The sequence below is a fragment of the Thalassophryne amazonica genome, chromosome 9, assembly GCF_902500255.1.
Source record: "Thalassophryne amazonica chromosome 9, fThaAma1.1, whole genome shotgun sequence".
Lineage (NCBI taxonomy): Eukaryota > Metazoa > Chordata > Actinopteri > Batrachoidiformes > Batrachoididae > Thalassophryne > Thalassophryne amazonica.
This window is the reverse complement of record NC_047111.1, coordinates 78601749-78624017: the sequence shown is the minus strand read 5'-3', so window position 1 is coordinate 78624017 and position 22269 is coordinate 78601749. Positions and strand designations below refer to the sequence as shown.

General features: G+C 39.0%; 1 protein-coding gene across 5 annotated transcripts in view; it reads left to right on the top strand.

The window, feature by feature from the left end:
- The first annotated feature begins 1128 nt into the window (after nt 1-1128).
- Nucleotides 1129-22269, top strand: part of map7d2a (MAP7 domain containing 2a) — a 58650-nt gene continuing 37509 nt past the window's right edge. For 2 of the 5 annotated variants that reach the window (XM_034178488.1, XM_034178487.1), the window contains exons 1-7: nt 1130-1397; nt 4909-5001; nt 6715-6810; nt 6907-6984; nt 12180-12343; nt 19140-19236; nt 22091-22156. In XM_034178488.1, the coding sequence (XP_034034379.1) occupies nt 1361-1397; nt 4909-5001; nt 6715-6810; nt 6907-6984; nt 12180-12343; nt 19140-19236; nt 22091-22156 (631 nt within the window). In that variant the 5' untranslated portion in view covers nt 1130-1360. Of the gene's footprint in view, nt 1398-4908; nt 5002-6714; nt 6811-6906; nt 6985-12179; nt 12344-19139; nt 19237-22090; nt 22157-22269 lie in introns of all 5 variants that reach the window. The other 3 variants (XM_034178490.1, XM_034178489.1, XM_034178491.1) reach the window with 3 other exon arrangements.

The window sequence follows — 22269 nt, the reverse complement described above, 5'->3', positions numbered from 1 at the left end:
ATACATCAACTGCTAAATCAAGAGTCTCACCTTCTGGCTCAGCTCTGTCTTCACTTCGACCACTCAGTAAAACAACCACAGAAAATCAGACACAGCACCAATCAGTCTGTTGATCTCACACTTCTCTTACCCGACTCGTGAACAAGAGAGAAATACTTGATCTCCTCCACTTGGGGCAATAACTCTCCCCTGACCCAGCGGGGACAATCCACACTCTTCTCTGACAAAGGAGCATGGCCTCAGATTTAGAGGAGCTGATCCTCATCCCAGTCATTTCACCCTCTGCCTTAAATCTGTCTATTGCATATGGAGGACACTGTCTGATGAAGCCAACAGAATCACATCATCTGCAAAAAGCAGAGATGTAATTACCAAACTGGACACCATCCAATCCTTGACTGTGTCTTGAAATCCTGTCCATGAACATCATAAACAGGACTGCACACCAGGGGCAGCCCTGGAGTCCAACACCCACTGGGAATAGGTCTGACGTGAAGCTGGGAATGCGGATCCAAATCCTACTCTGGTCCTTTAGAGACCAGATCGTGCGGTGCACTGGTTCTGGTCAAAATGTGTGTATTAATTCTCTAGAAGATGTAAAATGTCTGCTTACATAAATAACATTTGTAAACATAGGAATAACAAAGTTTCCATTTTCAGTCAATCTGATTTTATAGTGAATATCTATGTTGATCCCATGTTAGTATTTATAAGCTGATCCCGTTTTGAAATCCAACATATTTTCTACGTGAGCGAATTTTGGTTTCATAACATCACTCATTATATGATCCCAAATTTGGCAAATGACTCACGTTAATAATTTTATTCATTAATAACAATATTATTAATAGCAAGATTTTTTTTTTCTATTTTGGACACTGGTCAAAGAAATAACTTGCATATTGAACGATGTGTTTTTTTATTTTATTGCATATAATATTACAAATACAACGTCAAAATATAAGATGATTATGCATAAAAAAAAAGGGGGGGGGGGAGAGGAATAGGTGAAAGAATAATACATTTTCCCCCAGAGGTTAACGAAAGATAAAGAATGAGATAAATCCGAGGCGTCACCAGGGCGGATTTACGCAGCGACGCACCGTGCGCTCGCTCGCTCGGTATCTGGCTTTTGTGCGCATCATCATTTCCCAGCATTTCTCTTCTCTCGCTCTCTGCTCCACACCAGACAGTCCAGCTCGACTTCGCATCACAATGACCTTCAGACTGTACGGCTGAAGAGAATCTCGACTTTTTATTTATTATTATTATTATTATTATTTTTCTTCACCCTGAGGACAAACGGAGCTCTGCGCTGCATCACTGCGGAACGCGGCTGCTGACAGGTTTCCTCACCGCAATGGCGAAAACAATCTCCACGTCCAACACAATAACAGGTAAACCTGAATGGACCGTTTGCGCACCCGAGATCAGGCGCTGCGTGTTGCGTTTGTGTTTGCGCCGCCATTCACGGAATGACGCACCGGTTTGTGCGACCACGCTCGGCGCGCACCGAGCTAAATTAGCGCTTTCACTAGGTCTTATTTTTAGTTTATTTATTTTTTTTAGGTTTATTAATTTATTTAAGAATGAAATTTGGACGAAAAATATCGTTCCAGTTGGGACCGTTTGCGTTGGATTGTTGATGCCTGTTGGAAACCTAACGCCACAGTGCGAAACGCTCACGGCTGCTTGTTTTGTGATGACGCCATAAAATCCGTTAAACGGGTGGAGAGAGGAAGTCTGGACTGATGGAGGACAGGCTTTGTACGTGATGACTGTGGACAAAAACCATGCGTTATCTTAATCTCGATAGATTAAACATGAGCATCATTTTGTGCTGTCCTCAGTAATAAAGCCTAAATATGTGATCAAATTACTCCAAAATTTGTGTCATTGATGAAAAACAACAAGACTTTGCAGCATTGAGACTGCGCAGAAAAAAAAAAAAAAATCAAAAGTTGGGGACACCAATCTCTCTAACATCTAAATTCAAGAGAAACTTACAACCCCAATTCCAATGAAGTTGGGACGTTGTGTAAAAGGTAAATAAAAACAGAATACAATGATTTGCAAATCCTCTTCAACTTATATTCAATTGAATACACCACAAAGACAAGATATTTAATGTTCAAACAGATAAACTTTATTGGTTTTGTGCAAATATTTGCTCATTTTGAAATGGATGCCTGCAACATATTTCAAAAAAGTTGGGACAGTGGCAACAAAAGACTGGGAAAGTTGATGAATGCTCAAAGAACACCTGTTTGGAAACAGGTGAGTGTCATGATAGGGTATAAAAGGAGCATCCCCAAAAGGTTCAGCTGTTCAGCTGGTTTGAGAGAGGTGTCAAGGAAGCATTCTTTGTAAAACAGTTGAAACCCAGCCTTAACTGGGGGGCGGGTCTCAGACACGCTTTGTCCCCTGTTTACAATGGGGTACTCAGGTCTAAGCAGTTTCAGTCTTTTGTTCATGGTAATGAGTCATTCACGTCATCAGGAGAGTCGTCAAGGGAGCCATCAGGGGAGGCTTCCATCCCATCATTAGGAGAGTGCACAATAGGTGCTAATTAGAGCTATTGTTTAGTCACTAGCCTATAGCAGTCGGCCTCTCGGTAGGAGGGGTCTGGTTAGGTTAAAAACTTCAGCTTTTGTTGGCTTCTGGTTTATTCTTCTCTACAAGAGTCAAGACAGAAGTCAGACTACCAGAGCAAGAATTTTAGCTGAGGAAGCTTCTGTGATTTGAAGCGAAACGTCCTCACATCAAGCAAACCAGTCCAGTCGAAGATTCAAGCTTCTCTACTTCCAGCAATTTAAGAACAATGTTTCTCAACATTCAGTTGCAAAGAATTCAGGGATTCCATCATCTACAGTCCATAATATAATCAGAAGATTCAGAGAATCTGGAGAACTTTCTACATGTAAGCGACAAGGCTGAAAACCAACACTGACCTTCGATCCCTCAGGCAACACTGCATTAAAAACCGACATCATTGTGTAAAGGATCTTACCGCGTGGGCTAAGGAACACTTCAGAAAACCATTGTCAGTTAGCACAGTTCGTCGCTACATCTACCAGTGCAAGTTAAAACTCTACCATGCAAAGTGAAAGCCAAAGATCCATACATGTGTCCAACAATTTAATTGTTAAATATTATGTTGACAAAACAATCACAACACTGAAATTTGAAGGTGAAAATTTAGGTTTAGTGGGCAAAATGTCAACAAACCCACCAAATTTCTGGAGAATAAATGGCCTGACTGAGTAGAAGCTGTTCATTTCATCATATGAAACATCGGGCTTTATTGATATTTCATCCTTTAATGCACAAAAATAAATTTGGTGAATTTAATTTTTAATTTCTGTGGTTCTCACACTTTAAGAAATAAAACGTTGAATGTAATTGATAAAGTTAAGGTAACTTTTTCCACATATCATTGTCAATTAGTGCAAAACAAACAATATTGTAGTTGAAATTAATTAAATCAATCGAAACATTACTACTTAAATCCCTAAAATTAACAATTGCAAGTATATTGAAAATATTAGCATTAATTACATTTAAAACCCCTGTGTTTCATTGCTTAGAGTGCAGAAACAAATATATCAAGATTGAAGATGTTGCAAGCCCTGATGCAAATCAATATTACTGTAATATAATCTTTATTTAATTTAAATGACATATTTTAACTTCATATAAACTGATGTTTCAAGTCAGATAAAGTCATTTATTTGATATCAGTTTACATGATTAAATTGTACTTGAAACATCCACCTATTCGTTTCCCATCACGTATCCGGGGTTGGGCCATGGTGGTGGTGAGTCACATCAGGCAGTTTAGACTTGTGGCTCCCGACTCTGGTCCTCAGGGACCCTCCAACCTGCAGTTTTGTTTTTTGTTTTTAATCTGTTTCCTCCTCTGCAGAAAGTATTTATCTTATTCAGATGTCTGTAGATTGTAATAAGTGGTTATTTGAGTGCTTTCCTATCAGATCAAACCAGTTTGTCCATTATTCTCTGATGTCAGTGAGGTAGATCTGTTCAAAGAACTGTCACTTGTTAGATGTTTCTTCTTTTATGGACGATTCTCAATGGTGAAAATCTCAGCAGATCAGCAGTTACTGATATAGGAATGTTCAAAGCCAGCTAAAATCACTTTACTTCTCTGTTGCGATACTTGAATTGAACTTCAGCAGATCCTCTTAACCATGACCATGATTAACTAATTCAAAATTTGCTGAAATGAACATTGAACATGTGTACCTAATGAAGTGGCCACTGAGTACTCCTATCTATTATGTGTCTCTGAGAAGAAGCTAGTGCTTTTGTTTGCTGGTCTGACTTTCTGTTTGTTTGTTTGTTTGTTTGTATGTTAGAAGGATAACACAAATATGAATGTATTTTATTGAAATTTTGCATAGGTGTGCATACACTGAATTCCTTGTAGTTACTGTATGAGCTGATAGTCTGATCTGAATCCAGCCCCTGTCTCACTTTTTTTTGTGCCCCCGTCACGAAAAGCCCCCAATTTTTGTGACACGTTTGCTATTTATAATCCTCCCCTTCTCCTAACTCTAACCATCACCATAGTGTAAGTGTCTACCCTAACCACCCCCCACTCCCCCGTCATCCTACATTTCATGCCCCATCACAAAATTAATTTGTACCTCTGTTACGAAAGACATCCCATTTTCATCCCCACGTCACTAACCCATAGATTAATGTACTTTTCATAATGCTGCCACAAACTGCCGTGAGACTGGGTTGTCCGAATCATGAGGAAACATGAAATATTCTGATCATACTGCATAAACACTATAAATAGTCCTGATGTGAGGATCAGAGGGTTTTTTTGTTGCTTTGAACAGGAATGTACAGTCTATATTGTTGATTTGTTTTGTTTGATAGGTGAAAAGACGTCACCTCCACCCATCTGTCTGCTTCCTGACAAGAAATCTCAGAGCAACACTCACAGCTCTCCTGCCCGAGCTGCAAAAACTGGTGACTAATACTCTTCTGCAACACAACTTCTTGTGTACCGTTAACACAACTCCTCCAATAAGGATGGTAGAGAAACACATGCCGTATTGCACGGTCTATGATGTATTTGAATTACAAATGTGAGTGTTGGTAAGTTCAGACCGCAGTGCTGCAGTTTGAGCATGTTCACAACCTTTGCAATGGGACCAGTGCTGTATGTGGTGTATTCCATCATAACATCTACAGTGTTGTGTTATGTACATTCTTACAAGCACACAAACTCACCCACTCATTTACAGTGCCATTGGACCACCATAATAAATTTGTGTGAGGTGGAGATGTTTTTGTTGTAGCAATGAACAGAAGCAGCCTAAAGAAAGAAAGAAATCAAAGCACCATCAATGTATCAGTGCCTACCACTATAAGCAACAGGTTCATCATTGTGTCCCATTTCAAGGTTCTTGAAATGGAGTAATATCTCCATCTGGTGGATTTTTACCATAAATACAGGTACAATCAAATTTTGCTAAGAACTCTGAGTATATCCTCTGTCACTTTGCATAGTTCCTGGGATGCACACATGGACCTCTTGAGTTTAGACAGCAAAAGGAAAAGATAAGAAATGCATTTGCATGCACACAACATACAAATCATTCCCAAATTTTTATTAATTCATACACACAACATAAATACCGTAATAATGACCATATTTCTGGAGTACAAGTTGTGTTTTTTGTTTGTTTGTTTTTCTACTAGTTTGGGAGATCCTGTGACTTATACTCTGGTGTGATGTATATAATATAAAATATAATTAAATAATTAGAATAACTATTTATACAAGACTCCCAGGAATCAAAGCACTAAACAAAATAAATTCCAATAAAAAATAATACATTTCAATCATAAAAAGTGCACTATCACACTGCACAAAAATCACAAAAAACAAATAGTAGATAATACAGCAAAAACTGCCACTTATGCAGTAAATAATTTTGGCAACATATGTGACCAAGACACTGGTCAAGGCGAAGTGCTGTCGCACATATATATTTCTCTCGGATCAAACTAACTCGATTATGTGATCAAAAATTGTATTTGTTATTATAAATAGCCTGGAGTATCATCTCTCTCAGAGGGTATTATTTTCTCAGTTTTCTGTGTGCACTTGGCAGCTTGGCACAGCTCAGACACTGATCATGCACACACAAAGTAAACAAACTTGGGAAATAATTATATTTTGTTTGTGCACAGTAACATTTTGAGTGCTTAATAAAATGCAGCCCCCGTTGCATATTTATTTCTTTCACACTCAAGCTGTGTGTCTGCCACAGATGGAACAACCTGTGCAGCACTGCGTACAGCCCCCTCCTTCACTGCATGGATGGAGGCGCACACTGTAATGCCTACGATATGCTGTGCGATTCTTTCACAACACACTTCTGCATTGCATTGATGAGGCACTGCATTGCATTGTTATCCATCAAGTATTAAGTGAAATAAACTCCAAGGTCAGTTTCCACCATCCTCTGTAACCTTCTGTCAATAACTGCCCTTGGCATGGACCACTGGGAATTTTGCAAGGCAAGGTTTTAACACAAGGAGTTCAAGAGTGTGTAAATAAGTCCTTCTGTTGGAAACAATAAGCCATTAATAGTGTGGGCTGGCGTACCTGATTTTTTTTTCCCCCTAGTAATCTTAAGTGCAATTTATTTCATTTTGTTATGGTGAATGTAGTGTCAACAAATACAGAGAAGAAACTGCAGATAAATGGACAACCATCCCCTTCACACGTACCAGCAAACATCAGCAACAACCATGCAGGTAAACCAAGTAAGTTTCATTGTTTCTAGTCAGTGTCTACCTGCTGTCAGTCAGCTTTTCCAGCTGTTTTCTTTTTTTTAACCGGTGTCTTCATCTGTCTTTCAGTTGTGGAAGGTTATCTGAAGACAGATGACAGGATGCGTTTAGCCAAAGAGAGGCGTGAAGAGAGGGAGAGAAGCCTTGGTAAGTGGTGTCCTGGAGTTGTTTGGCTTGAAAACGAGAGAAAAGGACCATTAAGCCATTCTTCCTCAACGAGACAGGTTTTTGCCACTTGGGACACCCGGGTTTTCCAGGCCATATACCTATGTTGAGGAGCACAAATCTTCAGGATTCAGTATGTCCACCAAAAAAAACCAAAACAAAACAAAAAAAAAAACGACAGAACAGTTTTAGAAAACCCAACTTCATCGATTAGCAGCATTGGCCTTATTGGCTACCAGACTTAGGATGGGTCAGTCAAAGATACTGATAAGCTAATTTCAAGCTACAGTGAATCTAGAAAGTATTGACAGCACTTCACTTTTCCACATTTTGTTATGATACAGCCTTATTCCAAAATAGAAGAAATTCATTTTTTTTCTTCTTAAAATTCTACACACATAATGACAATGTCAAAAAAAGCTGTTGTTGTGTGCGTTTTTTAAAGATTTTTTGCAAATTTATTAAACATAAAAAAACTAACAAATCACATGTACATAAGTATTCATAGGCTTTGCCATGAAGCTCAAAATTGAGGTCATGTGCATCCTGTTTCAAAAAAGCTTTTTTATGTTGTGATTATGGGGTGTTGTGAGTAGAATTTTGAGGGGAAAAAATTAATTTACTAAATTTCAGAATATAGCTGTAACACAACAAAATGTTGAAAAAGTGAAGCTCTGTGAATACTTCCGGACTGCTGTGAAACAATAAAAAATAATTAACTTTCTCTGATTTAATAAATTGATTTAAATTCACTGCGTACCTCTCTCTACTATCTCCCTTGCTACCAGCTCCCTTTTCTTTGATGGATAAATTTATACAAAATCCTTTCTGAAGATTTAGTGTGGTGGTATGACCATGTTTTAGAATGTAATCATTATAAAACACTCAGAAAGTAACATGTTTAGTAAAATTCTGTGCAGAAATGGTCTTGCTCTCCTACTGACACCCACTCTTGCTCATAATCCATCATCAATCCAGCATCCCCTAACCATCCAGCAGGTGTCAGACATCTTCAGGATATTACATAAGTAAAACACAGTTGCTATTGATCTTGTGTATAAACAGTGGTGGGCACAGATAACCAAAAAATTAACTTCGATAACAGATAATCAAATAACTGAAAAGTTATCTTCGATAAAGATAAAACAATAAACCACCCAAAAATGTATCGGAAGTTACAGATAACCGATAACAGATAAATTCCAATATTAGCTCCGGCACATTTACAGCTACTAGTAAACCAAATTTAATAGCTTCTAATTATAATAAAAATAACAACAAACCCAAACAATAAGACCACGCTTTTTTCTTTCAACAGTCTGCCCCTGCTGGTAGCTCTTGTTTACTACAGTACTCCGAGCACAGAGGCACCCCGAGACCTAAACAATCAGACCACACTTTTTTCTTTCAACATTCAGTCCCTGCTAATGTTTATTACAGCCGTCCCAACACAGAGACACCCTGAGAGGGCTGTAAAGCCAGCTGTCTAACAATGACGAAGCTCCGGTCATGCGGAGGTCTTGAAAAATAAAGTCATATTGAGTTATGGTGTTGATTTATAAATAACATTAATACTGATAGAATAACTCCATTAATGTCAATTCTGTCATTTGTACAAAGTTAAAATATAACATATATCTTTTAATGTTGAATAATGCACTAATTCTGACGTTTTGTAACAAAGAGACAGATCGCAAAGGATTCTGGGTAAACGTGCCTCTGCTAAACACTGATTGGTTCAGTCATTCATTATGTAAACCAACACGTTAATGTGACGTCTGTCGTGTGTTGGTGTTTAAATGTGCTTTTGTAAAATATTCCATTTTTTTATTTGTAAAAACAGGCATTTTTACGGAGCCCTGGAAGTGTCATCGCAAAATATTTTGCATGTGGAGAGAATGTGCGCAAACATGCGCACATTCTCTCCACATTCTCTCTTTACAACATTCATTTGATGTTGGAAAACATGCTTTACAGTGTGTGAAATGATTTTTTATGCAGAAATTTTTTGGACCAAGTTTCAGGTTAATCATGCGTCCTGCATCGTGTAGTGTTCATGGAGTATCAAGCTGCGGTCAACATCTGACGACCACCTCCTGATCGCCGATCGTATGGTCGAATGAGAATCAAACCTGTTTGATATATTATTGTGGTCGGCCGTCGTGAGGTTATCCTGCTGCTGAAAGCTACAAGCAGCATCCAACCGTTCGCACTGTGCCTGTGCAAACACTGCAGAGCTGTCTTGTAATATGTTATTATTATTATTATTATTATTATTATTATTATTATTATTTTGCAGTTGTTTTGTTTTTAAACTTCATTTGTAAAAAAAAAAGCCATTTGCAAAGCAAAAAAGTTGATTTGACAATCATCTGACATAACCGGGGTCAAAATAAATAGAACACTGCCATCTACTGGTTCCCAGACACTGCCATGAACACTACTGGCCAGTAGATGCTAGATGGCAGTAGAGGCTTTCAAAACAAATTCTAGATAATCCCTGTCTGCTCACATTTAAAATGCGTGGAATTTAACAAACACAATTAAAAAATCAACGTCTATAAAGGCAGAGAATATATTCAAGAGAGTTTTAGGCACTAGAGTTTAATGCTGTTGTCCGTGGAGTCCGAACAGAGTGTCTGAAATGTATTTGTCCTGTCGTGACGTACTGAGATTACATCATCCTACCCAAAATGCACTGCGGGGCAGAGCATGTGCTCACAAAACCTTAAAAATTAGCACATTACTTTAAAACTAAAACATATATCTGATATTTTTACTTTATGAAACTTCAGACATGACTAATTTTAAATAACTTGTCCAAAACTAGTTTGGTTAAAATTTGAACCATAAGTTAAAAATGTATGCCTCTGGATGACTTAGGTCATATTGCTAGCATATCAATATGGTGTTAAAGGAAATGTTTTTTTTTTCTTTTGTTTGCAGAGGATTGAGGTGCTTTTTATACAAGCAGTTCTCTTCTGTTTGCAAAGGTAATAACTATACGTTTGTTACAAAACTTTTAACAGTCAGGTGCTGAACTAAGTTTAAATATGCTTGTTGTTGTTCAACTTTGTTTATTTTGTTTATCCATTTAAAAGTTATTGGATAAAAATTATTTGGAAGATAATTGGTCCGATAATGGTTTTTAAAGTTATCTAAAAAGATAATCTGATACTGAAAACATTATCTTCAATAATTATCTGTTATTGGATTATCGGAAGTGTGCCCACCACTGTGTATAAATATGTACACCAGGTCAGAAAAGCATTCCTCTTCATGATATGTCCTTGTAGTTTGGTGAATTACAAGATGATAGCATTCATTGTTTTTGAGTTATAGCGTCAACACACTGGAGTGAATGGATTAATTTATGTCTGTTCATGCACTGCATTTTAAGGGGGTACATATCTAGGATTTTCGAAAGCCTAGAAAGAATTTCAATCAAAGCTGGCTCATAGAGAAACATACTGATCCAAATTGTAGAGAAGTTTGAATCTTCGACTGGACTGGGTTGCTTGACGCGAGGACGTTTCGCTTCAAATCACAGAAGCTTCCTCAGCTAAAATTCTTGCTTTGGTAGTCTGACTTCTGTCTTGACTCTTGTAGAGAAGAACAAACAGAAGCCACAAAAGCTGGAGTTTTAAACCTAACCAGACCCCTCCTACCAAGAGGCAGACTGCTATTGGCTAGTGACTAAACAATTGCTTCAATTAGCACCTATTGTGCTCTAGTTAGCATCCTCCTAATGACAGGGTAGCTGTCCCTCCTAACGATGGGACTAATGCCTCTCCTGACGGCTCTTCTGACGCGTCTCCTGATGACGTGAAAGACTCCTTACCATGAACAAAAGACATCATCAGGAGATGCGTCAGGAGAGCCGTCATGTGAGCCGTCAGGACAGGCGTTAGTCAAGGGTCAAGACAGAAGTCAGACTACCAGAGCAAGAATTTTAGCTGAGGAAGCTTCTGTGATTTGAAGTGAAACGTCCTTGTGTCAAGCAACCCAGTCCATTCGAAGATTCAAGCTTCTCTACTATAGAAACCACCTGGACAACTGAGAGCCTACACAGAAATACTGATCCAAATGTGGAACCTGCAGATTTTCCACACATATATGGTAATAATCACATTGCAGCCAAACATTCACAAAGCTCAAACACGGAAAAAAAAACTCATTCTGTGTTTCTTCCAGCATAATCCATGGGCAGGGAACCAGGACCAGTTTTAAACATTTGTGTTCTACTGATTGACACTCACATGGTCTGCTTTTGCTACATGATGAAAGATTTTTGCAGCAAAAAGTCAGTCATATTGGACAACTATGCAAAAAAATAAAAAATAAAAGGCTCCATCCACAGCCTATATTGCTTCCACAGAGAAAAATGGCCATTTTCTGTAAAGCTTCTCTCCACCGAAAAGGAAAAATATTTACCCACAATCACTTGTGGAGAGCAACCAGGGGTGGTGGCCAAATGGTTAAGTGCACTTGTGTCCAGCGTGTAAGGTTCCCGGTTCAAGGCCACCCCTGTCCATTCTCCATGTAATGTGGAGTTGTGTCAAGAAGGGCATCTGGTGTAAAATATGTGCCAAATTAACATGTAGATCCACCTTTGATCTGTTGTGAGGGAGAAGCTGAAGGGACTTGCTTACTTGTGGACTGTGAAGTTAGTCAAGATCAGGGGCACCATCAGGGATTTTGGTCCCCATGAAAAGAAATCTTACTGGGCCACCCCCTATATTAATTTGTCAGTATTATTATTGTATTAGGGGCCACTCTGGGCCCCTGTCAATCATAGGCCCCTAGAATCTCCTTATTCTCCTCATTTCAGCACCCCTGGTCAAGACTCAAATTCCCAGCATGCCTTGCAGCATATTCAATTACAAACCAGAGCCTGTTGAGAAACATGCAGTTCATATTATAGAAATATTTAACTTTCATTAAAATAATCTGTGTGGTAAAAATTAAATTGATTCCATGCGACAATCGTTGGCTTGTTCAGTTACAGAAAATATCATGTTAAGATTACAAATTCACGAAGAATAAAATTCTTAACATGATTAAAATGCTTTTGAATATATTAAAATGTCTGAACATGCTAACGAAATATTCTAAGTTCATGTTTATGAAGTTGAGGAGAATACAAGTTTTTAATGGAATTTTCTTGTCTCTTTCAGCGGCCAGGGAGCAGCAGATTAGGGAGAAGGAGCGCCGGGCTCAGCTGCAGTACGAACGCACAGTGGAGGAACGGTGGAGGCGGCTGGAGGAGCAAAGACAGAAAGAGGACCTCCGCAGAGCCGCGGTGGAGGAGAAGAGAAGGCAGAAGCTTGAAGAAGAAAGGGTTAGTTCACATGATCTATCTATCTATCTATCTATCTATCTATCTATCTATCTATCTATCTATCTATCTATCTATCTATCTATCTATCTATCTATCTATCTATCTATCTATCTATCTATCTATCTATCTATCTATCTATCTATCTATCTATCTATCTATCTATCTATCTATCAAGGTTGTATTCAGGTACATAGGAGTTGAGGCACAAAGTCATAGACTACGGTTTGATTCCATGACTGTGCTTCATGCTGCCTGTCTGCTGTAAATAGGTACAGTTTCTCGGGATATGCTCTGGCCTGATGGGACTCGGGTCCTGTGTAGTACTCACTTCTTATATTAGAGCTTTTGAATTTGGCAAACGTGCTTTTCTGGATGGCAGAGCATCTTGGGGGAGGTTACAGGTCTGTATGTTGTGAGCTGGGCGACGGATGATGCTGAGAAAGCTCAGAACTACACAGGAGGACCTGGTCAATGACCTGAAAAGAGCTGGGACCACCGTCATAAAGATTACATTAGTAACACATGATGCTGTCATGATTTAAAATCCTGCAGGGCAGCAAGGTCCCCCTGCTCAAGCCAGCACATGTCCAGGCCCGTTTGAAGTTCACCAGTGACCATCTGGATGATCCAGTGGAGGCATGGGAGAAGGTCATGTGGTCAGATGAAACCAAAATAGAGCTTTTTGGAATCAACTCCACTTACCATGTTTAGAGGATGAGAACAACCCCAAGAAAACCATCCCAACCGTGAAGCATGGGGTGGAAACATCATACTCTGGGGGTGCTGTTCTGCAAAGGGGACAGGACGACTGCACCGTATTGAAGGGAGGATGGATGGGGTCATGTATTGCGAGATTTTGGCAAACAACCTCCTTCCCTCAGTAACAGCATTGAAGATGGGTTATGGATGGGTCTTCCAGCATGACATTGACCCCAAACACACAGCCAGGGCAACTAAGGAGGGGCTCCGTAAGAAGCATTTCAAGGTCCTAGAGTGGCCTGGCCAGTCTCCAGACCTGAACTCAATAGAAAATCTTTGGAGGGAGCTGAAAGATCCAAACCTGAAAGATCTAGAGAAGATCTGTATGGAGGAGTGGACCAGAATCCCTGCTGCAGTGTGTGAAAACCTGGTGAAAAACTATAGGAAATGTTTGACCTCTGTAATTGCAAACAAAGGCTACTGTACCAAATATTAACATTGATTTTCACAGGTGTTCAAATACTTATTTGCAGCAGTAACATACAAATAAATTATAAAAAAAAAATCATACATTGTGATTTCCGGATTTTTTTTTTATTTTTTTAGATTATGTCTCTCACAGTGGACATGCACCTAAGATGAAAATTTCAGACCCCTCCATGATTTCTAAGTGGGAGAACTTGCAAAATCGCAGGGTGTTCAAATACTTATTTTCCTCACTGTATATATATATATATATATATATATATATATATATATATATATATATATATATATATATATATATATATATATATATATATATATATATATGCATTTTTGATTATTGTATATTTTGGTTGTTGTTTTGTGTGGACCCCAGGAAGAGCTTGCTGCAGCTAATGGGGATCCTAATAAATAAACAAATAAACAAATAGATATTTGGGTACTATTTTTGATAACAAGCTTAAGTTTGATGTAAACACAGACACTATTGTGAAGGTGGGACAGCAGAGAATCCACCTTCTCTGTGTAGAATGATCGAGGGAAGGCTGCTTCCTTGTAACTCGGCTTTTATTATTAGCTCTACTGAACAGATTAGCACCCAGCGACTAACATTCCCGCTCTGCTCCTCCCACTTTCATTTCATTTATTTATTTATACAGGAAAAGGTTAATTAAAAAGCACAATTGCACATTATCCCAGGCCTGACTCAGTAACACTGTTTTACTGCAGGTTCCTGTTTTACACGCAAACCTACACACAGACAAACATTTCATTCAATCATTTGGACAATAGACCTAAGATGTACAGCACACATTCATAAAGTGATCAGTCAAATAGGAAAGGTAGGTCAGTGGTTACACGAGTAACTATTCATTAAATCGTCTGTAAGTTTTTTAAATAGTAACTCAGCTTGATTGATCTAGTGCCCAGAGGGATATCATTCCACACCTTAGTGTAGATGTAGAAGAATTATCTTTGTCCATAGGTGTTTTTATAAGAAGGGACTTAGAGCTGTTCCGCCGATGTTGATCTGGTGCTCCTTTGAGAGTTTGTAGTTGGTACTAGAGCCAACAGAGCTGGTGGGAGGTTGAAGTTTTTTAACTGAAAATAAAATCTAATAGCAATACTGCTTATATAGTTGTTAAAAGTCAGAGCATTTGATCTGGACAGAGCTATACAATGGTGGGTCCAGCCTGGAAGTTGACAATGTATTTTGAAAGCTCTGTTGTACAGTCGAGCCACAGGATCAAGAACATCATTTGTGGTGAGAGACCATATAGGCAAACGGTAGGAGAGAGAGGAGAGGTACGGCATGGAGGTATGTGTGAGAAACAGAGGTTGTCAAATATGGTCTGATTTTGTTGTAGACATACAGTTTTTGTTGCAGTTTCTTGGTCAGAGAGTTGTAACGCACTCCTGTAAATTGTTACTGTCATAAAACTGCCTTATGAACCCATATATGACATCACCTTCCCCCCCATGTTATTTCCAATACAGCCCAGTCTCATGTCTTTTTTTCGTGCTCCCGGCACAAAATGAGTCAGATTTTTGTGACAGGGTTTTTTTTAACTCACTATTCCTAACCCTACTCCTACCCCCGACCCTAAGCTTAACCCCTACAACCCCCCGCACCGGTTCACCTTTTTATTTCGTGCAGCCATCACGGAATGAATTAGAATGAATTCATGCTGTCGTAACGAAAATGAGGCGCTTTTTGTCACAATATCACAAACCAATAGATTAACGTATATTTCATGCTGCTGAATCACAACTTGCCGCGAGACCAGGTTGTTCCAATAACACAAGGCTGATATAACAGCCTTCAATAATCTATGGCAACCAATACATCAGCCAGGAAAATACAGTATGTCAAATGGACCTTGTGGCCAAACATAAAGTGTATCTTCAGCACCTTAATTAGTGTTACCTCTCTAATAAACGCATTCACTCTGTAAACATTTCTCCTGTAACTGAAATAGTTCCGTAACCAGGGTTGGGAGGGTTACTTTAACAATGTATTCTGATACAGTTACTAGTTACCTGTTGAAAAATGTAATCAGTAACGTAATCCAAGTACCATAATATTAAAGTAATGCAATTTGATTACTTTCAATTACTTCTGGATTACTCCAATATCAAATATGCTAATACAGACAAAAGAAACTAAATAGAAATAGTCTTGACTACATAGTACAGTTTATTAAGCAAAAATAAAACTGTTTCTTTTACATGGCATGCTCTGTTTTACTTCACATTATGAATTAAGAGCACCCACAATATTGTTTTAAACACACCCAGTGTTCACCTGCTAAATTTTCAACAAAAAATGCCAAACAAATGAAGGATAATGAAAACTCAGGCGGTGTGCAGATGAATTTGTAATTAAAATACTTTATTTTCATAATCAACATTTTTGTTTAAAAAATATCAGTCAACACAACTTAAAACAAAATCTCCTGAGGTAGAGGGCTAACAAACCAGAATACAAGGGTGCGCTGCTCCGTGTTGTGTGACTCAGCGCAGCGCTGCTCTTACAGACAGAGAGTAGACTTTGATGAATCTGCGTGCGCAGCAGTCAGTGCGTGCAGGAGAGATAAAAAGCTTTAGTATTGATCTTTTTACATGAGGATCGTTCATTATCAATACCAGCGTTGGTATCGATATTATCGATCCGCTCACCTCTACCCAATACTTTTTCATATTTAAGCTTCATAGAGCCAAAGGATCCAAAAGACCTAGGATAGAATTTCACCAAACATTGTACGTGACAACAAAATACTTTATCATCATAATCAACATTTTTGTTTAAAAAAAATCACTCAACACAACTTAAAACAAAATCTCCTGAGGTAGAGGGCTGATAAACCATAATACAAGGGTGCACTTCTCCATGTTGTGATTTGGCGCTATATAAATTGATTGATGTTGTGTGACACAGCGCAGCGCTGCTCTTACAGACAGAGAGTAGACTTTGATGAATCTGCATGCGCAGCAGTCAGTGCGTGCGGGAGAGAAAAAAGCTTGAGTATCGATCTTTTTACATGAGGATCATTCAGTATCAATACCAGCGTTGGTATCGATATTAGGATCGATCCGCCCACCTGGAAGCTACTACCCACTGCTGGAAGCTACTGTTTGCTATGTATTTTGTAGCAGTGAAGCAGCTGAGAGGCATTAATCTCAACTCTATCCCAGCAAAAGGAGCCTGGCCGCCAGGTTGCCACAAAAAAAAGAAAAGAAAAATACAGCAAACATACATACAGCAATCCCACCATGAGGCAGAGGTCTTAGAAAATAAAGCAGTTTTGACTTATGGTTTTGATTTATAAATCAACTAATCCAGATAGAATAACATTAATGTCAACTCTTAAAATGTACAAAGTTAGAATATAACACATATCTTTTAATTTTAAATAATGCACTAAATCTGAAGTTTTGTAACAAACACGCACAAATGCCAAAGGGATTATGGGTAAAATGAGCCTCCGCTAACACTGATTGGTTGACTCATTCATTCTGTGTAAAAATCAACACGTCAATGTGACGTGTGTGTTGGTGTTTACAAATAAATGTAAGTAAGTCCCTTCAGCTGCTCCCTTGTTTGCACTCGGGGTCGCCACAGCAAATCCAAGGTGGATCTGCATGTTGAATTGGCACAGGTTTTACGCCAGATGCCCTTCCTGACGCAACTCCACATTACACGGAGAAATGTGGCAGGGGTGGGATTTGAACCCGGAGCCTTCTGAACTGAAACCAAGCGCATTAACCACTTGGCCACCACCCCTGCGGTGTTTACAAATAAATGTTCTTTTGTAAAATGTATTTTTTAAGTAGATAGATGGATGGACAGACAGACAGATAGCTAGCCAGTTGGTCCTACTCCTGGATGTATATTTTAAGATGGTGTCAAGAATAGCACATATGATGGGGTTCACAGATTTGTCTAAGTGCAGCATGAACCAGTATACCAAATGCCTGATCACAGCATGACAACACTATATGTCAAAGACTGTGCAGAGTGTACTTGTACGCTCATATTTGGAAAATCCAATGAATAATTTAAAAATGTCAGATAGGACACATACAACTTTGTTTATAGATGATTTCTTGTAGTTCTACCAAAGCTGAGCTGTGTACATAGGTGAGCAGTATGAACAAAACAAGGTTAATTTAAAGGACATGTCTCATGTTTTTTTTAACTTCCCAGTTCGTAAGACAACATAAAAGTACTCATGATTGTAAGTGTCTCTGCACACGTGCTAATAATTAGTGATCTCTGATGTATTTTATTCCCCTCACTCTTAGCAGGGGCATTTCCGGAAAACATTTCACTCAGAAAGTTTCTGCATTTTTCAGTATGTGATGTCCTTATTAGCAAAACGGAAACATCCCAGTGACTGACAGACAGAGGGAAACGAACCTGCTCCTTCCAAAAACGAAGCTTCTGAACTGCTGTTCGAAAGTGATGGCTCAGATTTACAGAGAGGAGACGACATGCTTCACCCTGAAACTCTTAACTTTTTCAGAGTGTTGGATTATGGAACTTAAAGTGTGGTGACGTTGTTTGTGTGGATGCTGGTTTACTGAAGCTGTGTGGACGTGGGACATCTGACTCTGTTTTTAACAGACTGGACACGGAGATGGATTTGTTACATTGGAAAAAGTTGGAACACATTATTTTCAGGAGTTCATGGGCGTTATTTTACGTGCCATGATCAAGAGAGGTAGAGCTGCAGCCAGCGGTCTCACATACGCGCGCGTTTCTTTGATCACGTGAAGTTTACATTTGGAAATTAATCCACAACACGGTGGTGAGTGTGGTATGTTCCCCTTTTGTGCTTTGTGGCTAGATTTCTTTTTCTTTTTTTTTACTGTGAGAGAGTGTAAATTTGAAGCTGGAATGTGTGTGTATGTGTGCTGCGAAGCTCACTGTGTGTGTGTGTCTGTGCTGATGAGATGCTCTTTCTCCCCCGGCAGCAAATGTATTTTCTTTAGATTTTATTGATAACAACACTCATAATTAATTGTGCACACAGAGATGGTTATTGATAAGCTCTGCTTATGGTTCATGGCCGTGCAGGTGCACATCAACCTGCTTGGAGCTGCAGCTTTATCGTGACTCCATCAAAATGAACATTTATCACTTAAAAGTGAGTCATCATAACACAACATCACACTACATTCCACTGAAGCAAACGCTGGGACGTGTCTAGTTGCGATGTCACTTGTCAGAAACACCCGAGTACTCACGGGTACTTTGTTTTCAGATGTCTCCATAGCTGTTTGCTGCTAATGCCGTATACTTTGAAACCGGTCACGGAAGTGCACAAAGTAATCCCGGTGGATCATCGAATGCCACTAACAGCCTAAATCTAAATTGTTATGATTCTGGTGCGACGTGTCCTTTAACATCAAGATTACATGTATAAATTATATGTATAAACTGAACTGACAGTAAAGTAAGTATCCCCTCTCCCCCCAACTGTTGTTGACTCCTCCGACCTGTAGGACCTCAGATTATATGAAAATGTTACACAAAGAACAAAGCCCACAATGAGCTGGCAGTGTTCAAATAAAAGTAAACTTTGTTCCATTTTTATATTTCACTCAGGAGCGGCTGGAGGCCCTGATGAAGCGTTCACTGGAGCGCAGTCTTCAGCTGGAACAGAGACCCAAATGGTGGAATAGGGGCTACCCAACAGGAGCAGGTTAGATAAAAATGCAGATCATCATCTTTGAACACATGCATCATGGAAGACAAATGTATTCTTCAAGTGTCAGCTGAAAAATTCATAAGCAAACCATAATGTTCTTGTGGGTTGAGACCACATGTAGTTTTCTTTTCAACATACTACCTTTTGAGGACCACACACTTTTTCCAGAGATGCTTGCAGCACTTACCCATTGATTGCATTAGCTATGAGACAGTCAAAGCGACCAGCTTTGATTCATTTTCAGAGTAGGTATTTTACAGCAATGAGACAAGTGGTTGCTATGCTGCCAACAAGGCGAGGCCAAAATAGATGAGAAGTCTCTTTTATGCAAATGCTGAGGGGATATCACAAGGTGACTGTCAATCCAAGTACAATGTAAATACAGAGTAAAGTATGTTGGTTGGTTGCTTGAAAAAAAAAAACCCAAGATGGTCGAATACACACCCAAACAGCTGTATTTCTGTACAAATGTAATATGTTTGGCATTTTTTCTTTCCTGTTTTCTAAATGTTTGTGAGAAATAAACACTTTTAAATCTAAAAACCCAATTTTTGTTAGGCGATAATACCTGTGAGATGACTCACGCCATCTTACCATTACCCAGACATTAGCAAGCTAACTAGCAATACAGGAATGTCACCATCAGTTCAGTTCAATTCAATTTAGTTTATTTATATAGTGCCAAATTACAACATATGCCCCAAGGTGCTTCAGATGGGTAAGTAACTCACATTTTGTTTTACTGTAACAAATCAGTCAAACTTTGGTTCCATCAAGCAGTCAAGCATGGAGGAATAGCTCAGTGTGACATTGTTGGGTTTCCCCATCATTTATAATCTATCATTAAACATTGTTCACAGAAACGGCAAGCAAGCACTAGTTGGACATGTCCGTTAAGTGGCAAACGCAAACAGTCACTTTCATATGTAGCTAATCTGACTGGGTTAGTCTGGAATCTCACAATAGTTGTATAGTAAACAATATAGTCCTGAGTAACAGATGTGACACTGTCAGTCATCCCAAATAAAGGTTTTTCATGTTTGGAAGCAGATGGAAGTCAGATGTGCCAAATCAGGTGGATGGTCAACCAGTTGAAACCCACAATTGTATAGCAGCAATGCTAGCCTCCAACTTGTGAGCTGGGACATTGTTCTTATTAAACAAGAATCCTTTTGTTCGTGTTCTTGGGTGTTTGGTCTTCACAGCCTCATGTAAGTGTCTCACTGAGGTAGCATAGTACTCTGTGCTTGTTATCTGGTTTCTTGGAAACTTGTCTATGAACACAGTGCCCTTTGCATTCAAAAAGCTGAGGCTTGCAGACAAAACAACTTTGGCTTGCTTTGGAGGAGGTGAGGAAATGTGTTTGCAATGCATGGATTTTTTTTCTTCATCTTAGACATACCCTGTGTTCAAAAATCAGCTTCGGAACACTTTGAGTTCTCCCTTGACATGACAAACCTGGTGTACTTTTAATCAGGAGTCAGGAGACGTGGCACCTACCGAGCAGAAACCCTAGCTTTCCAGACTCCTATAGTTCTCTTGTACTGTAATTCTAGATCCCTGCAGTTCTGTATGTACTGTATATTGTTTTCAACAGCAGTAGCTCTCTAACAGATCGTCAGATAGTCATTTGCCAAACATCCATCATCATGTGTTCAACAACATTATTGTTTTGCTCTTTGGTTCTTGGCATTGGCCATCCACCTTTGGAGTCCAGTCTTGCACTGAACATTATACCCTAAAGTAGCAAGCATATTGGCACGGATATTCCTGGGACTCAAATGTTCTTCTGCAAGGACTTCACAATATCACAATGCCACATTTGTTTTCCTTTATAAGAATACTGCCTCCTACCAACTTCTAACTTCTTCTACAAAACACCAATTTTTACAGTACCTGTAAAAACAATACTATTAGTTAGCAAAAGAGCTTAACTAAATTAATGTGACATTTGAGTATCTGGCATGGTCAGTCAACCTACGAATGTTTCAGTCGACTCTTGTGCCAATGAACACTGGGTGCTGGATGTGTGTGTTTGAGACATGACTTTGCATATTTGAATTACTGCCAGCAGCTTGTCTGATATGCATGAGCATGAAGGCCATCATGTTTAGAAAGGAGTTACACATCTGTAATGGTGTCGAATATTGGGCGTTACCAGTTATAAATTTCAATAGAAGACTGGCATTATGTAGACACTGTCAAATTAAAGCAGAAACAAATCATGCTTAATCTTATAGTTGAAAATATATACTACACTGTATACCATAGGTTCAAAAAGTACACGTTTCACATTTGATTATATCAGGACTTCTATGTTGATATGTGAACTCAGCCTGATGAAGAGCAAGCTGTGTACCCGGGTGATGCCCAGGTGGGAGATTTCATAGACACTCGGAAGTCCATGTTTGCAGATGATAAGGGCCGTTGAATCCTTTTGCACCACTGGATTCAGGGATTCAACGGTGCAACAGTTTGAGAATAACTTAATAAACTCAATGAATTCAGCTAGTTACGTAGATGATGGTCTCTATTTTTGCATGATATGAATGCCCCCTGGTGACAGTTGTGTGAATTAATGTACATGAGCAGAGTATTCCACAGTGGACCATTTACATAAGTGAATTAGTGTTTTTATTAAATTATTCTCAGCTAATATACATAATGAAGGTATGACACGTATTCTGGATAATAAAATAAATGTTATGATGCTTCTTTTGCTGAACTATGATGGACGATGTGAACATATTTCACAGACATATATACATGGAAACATAGGTAGATACTTACAGCTAAGATTGCTTGTTGCTCATAATGCTGTTTGCTCTGCTCCGCCTGCTGCCTATAGGTGACAGTGAGAATGCCCCATCCCCTTTCTCTGCTGCCTCCCCCCTTCCTGCTGCCATCGAATCTGGTAAATTTATGCCCCCTCCCCATCCATAGATCTGTCCATTACACCGTGACCATCTATGTGTGAATTTGCCTTTTAGATTGGCTGAAATTTCAAGTGTAAATCTCATAGTGCAT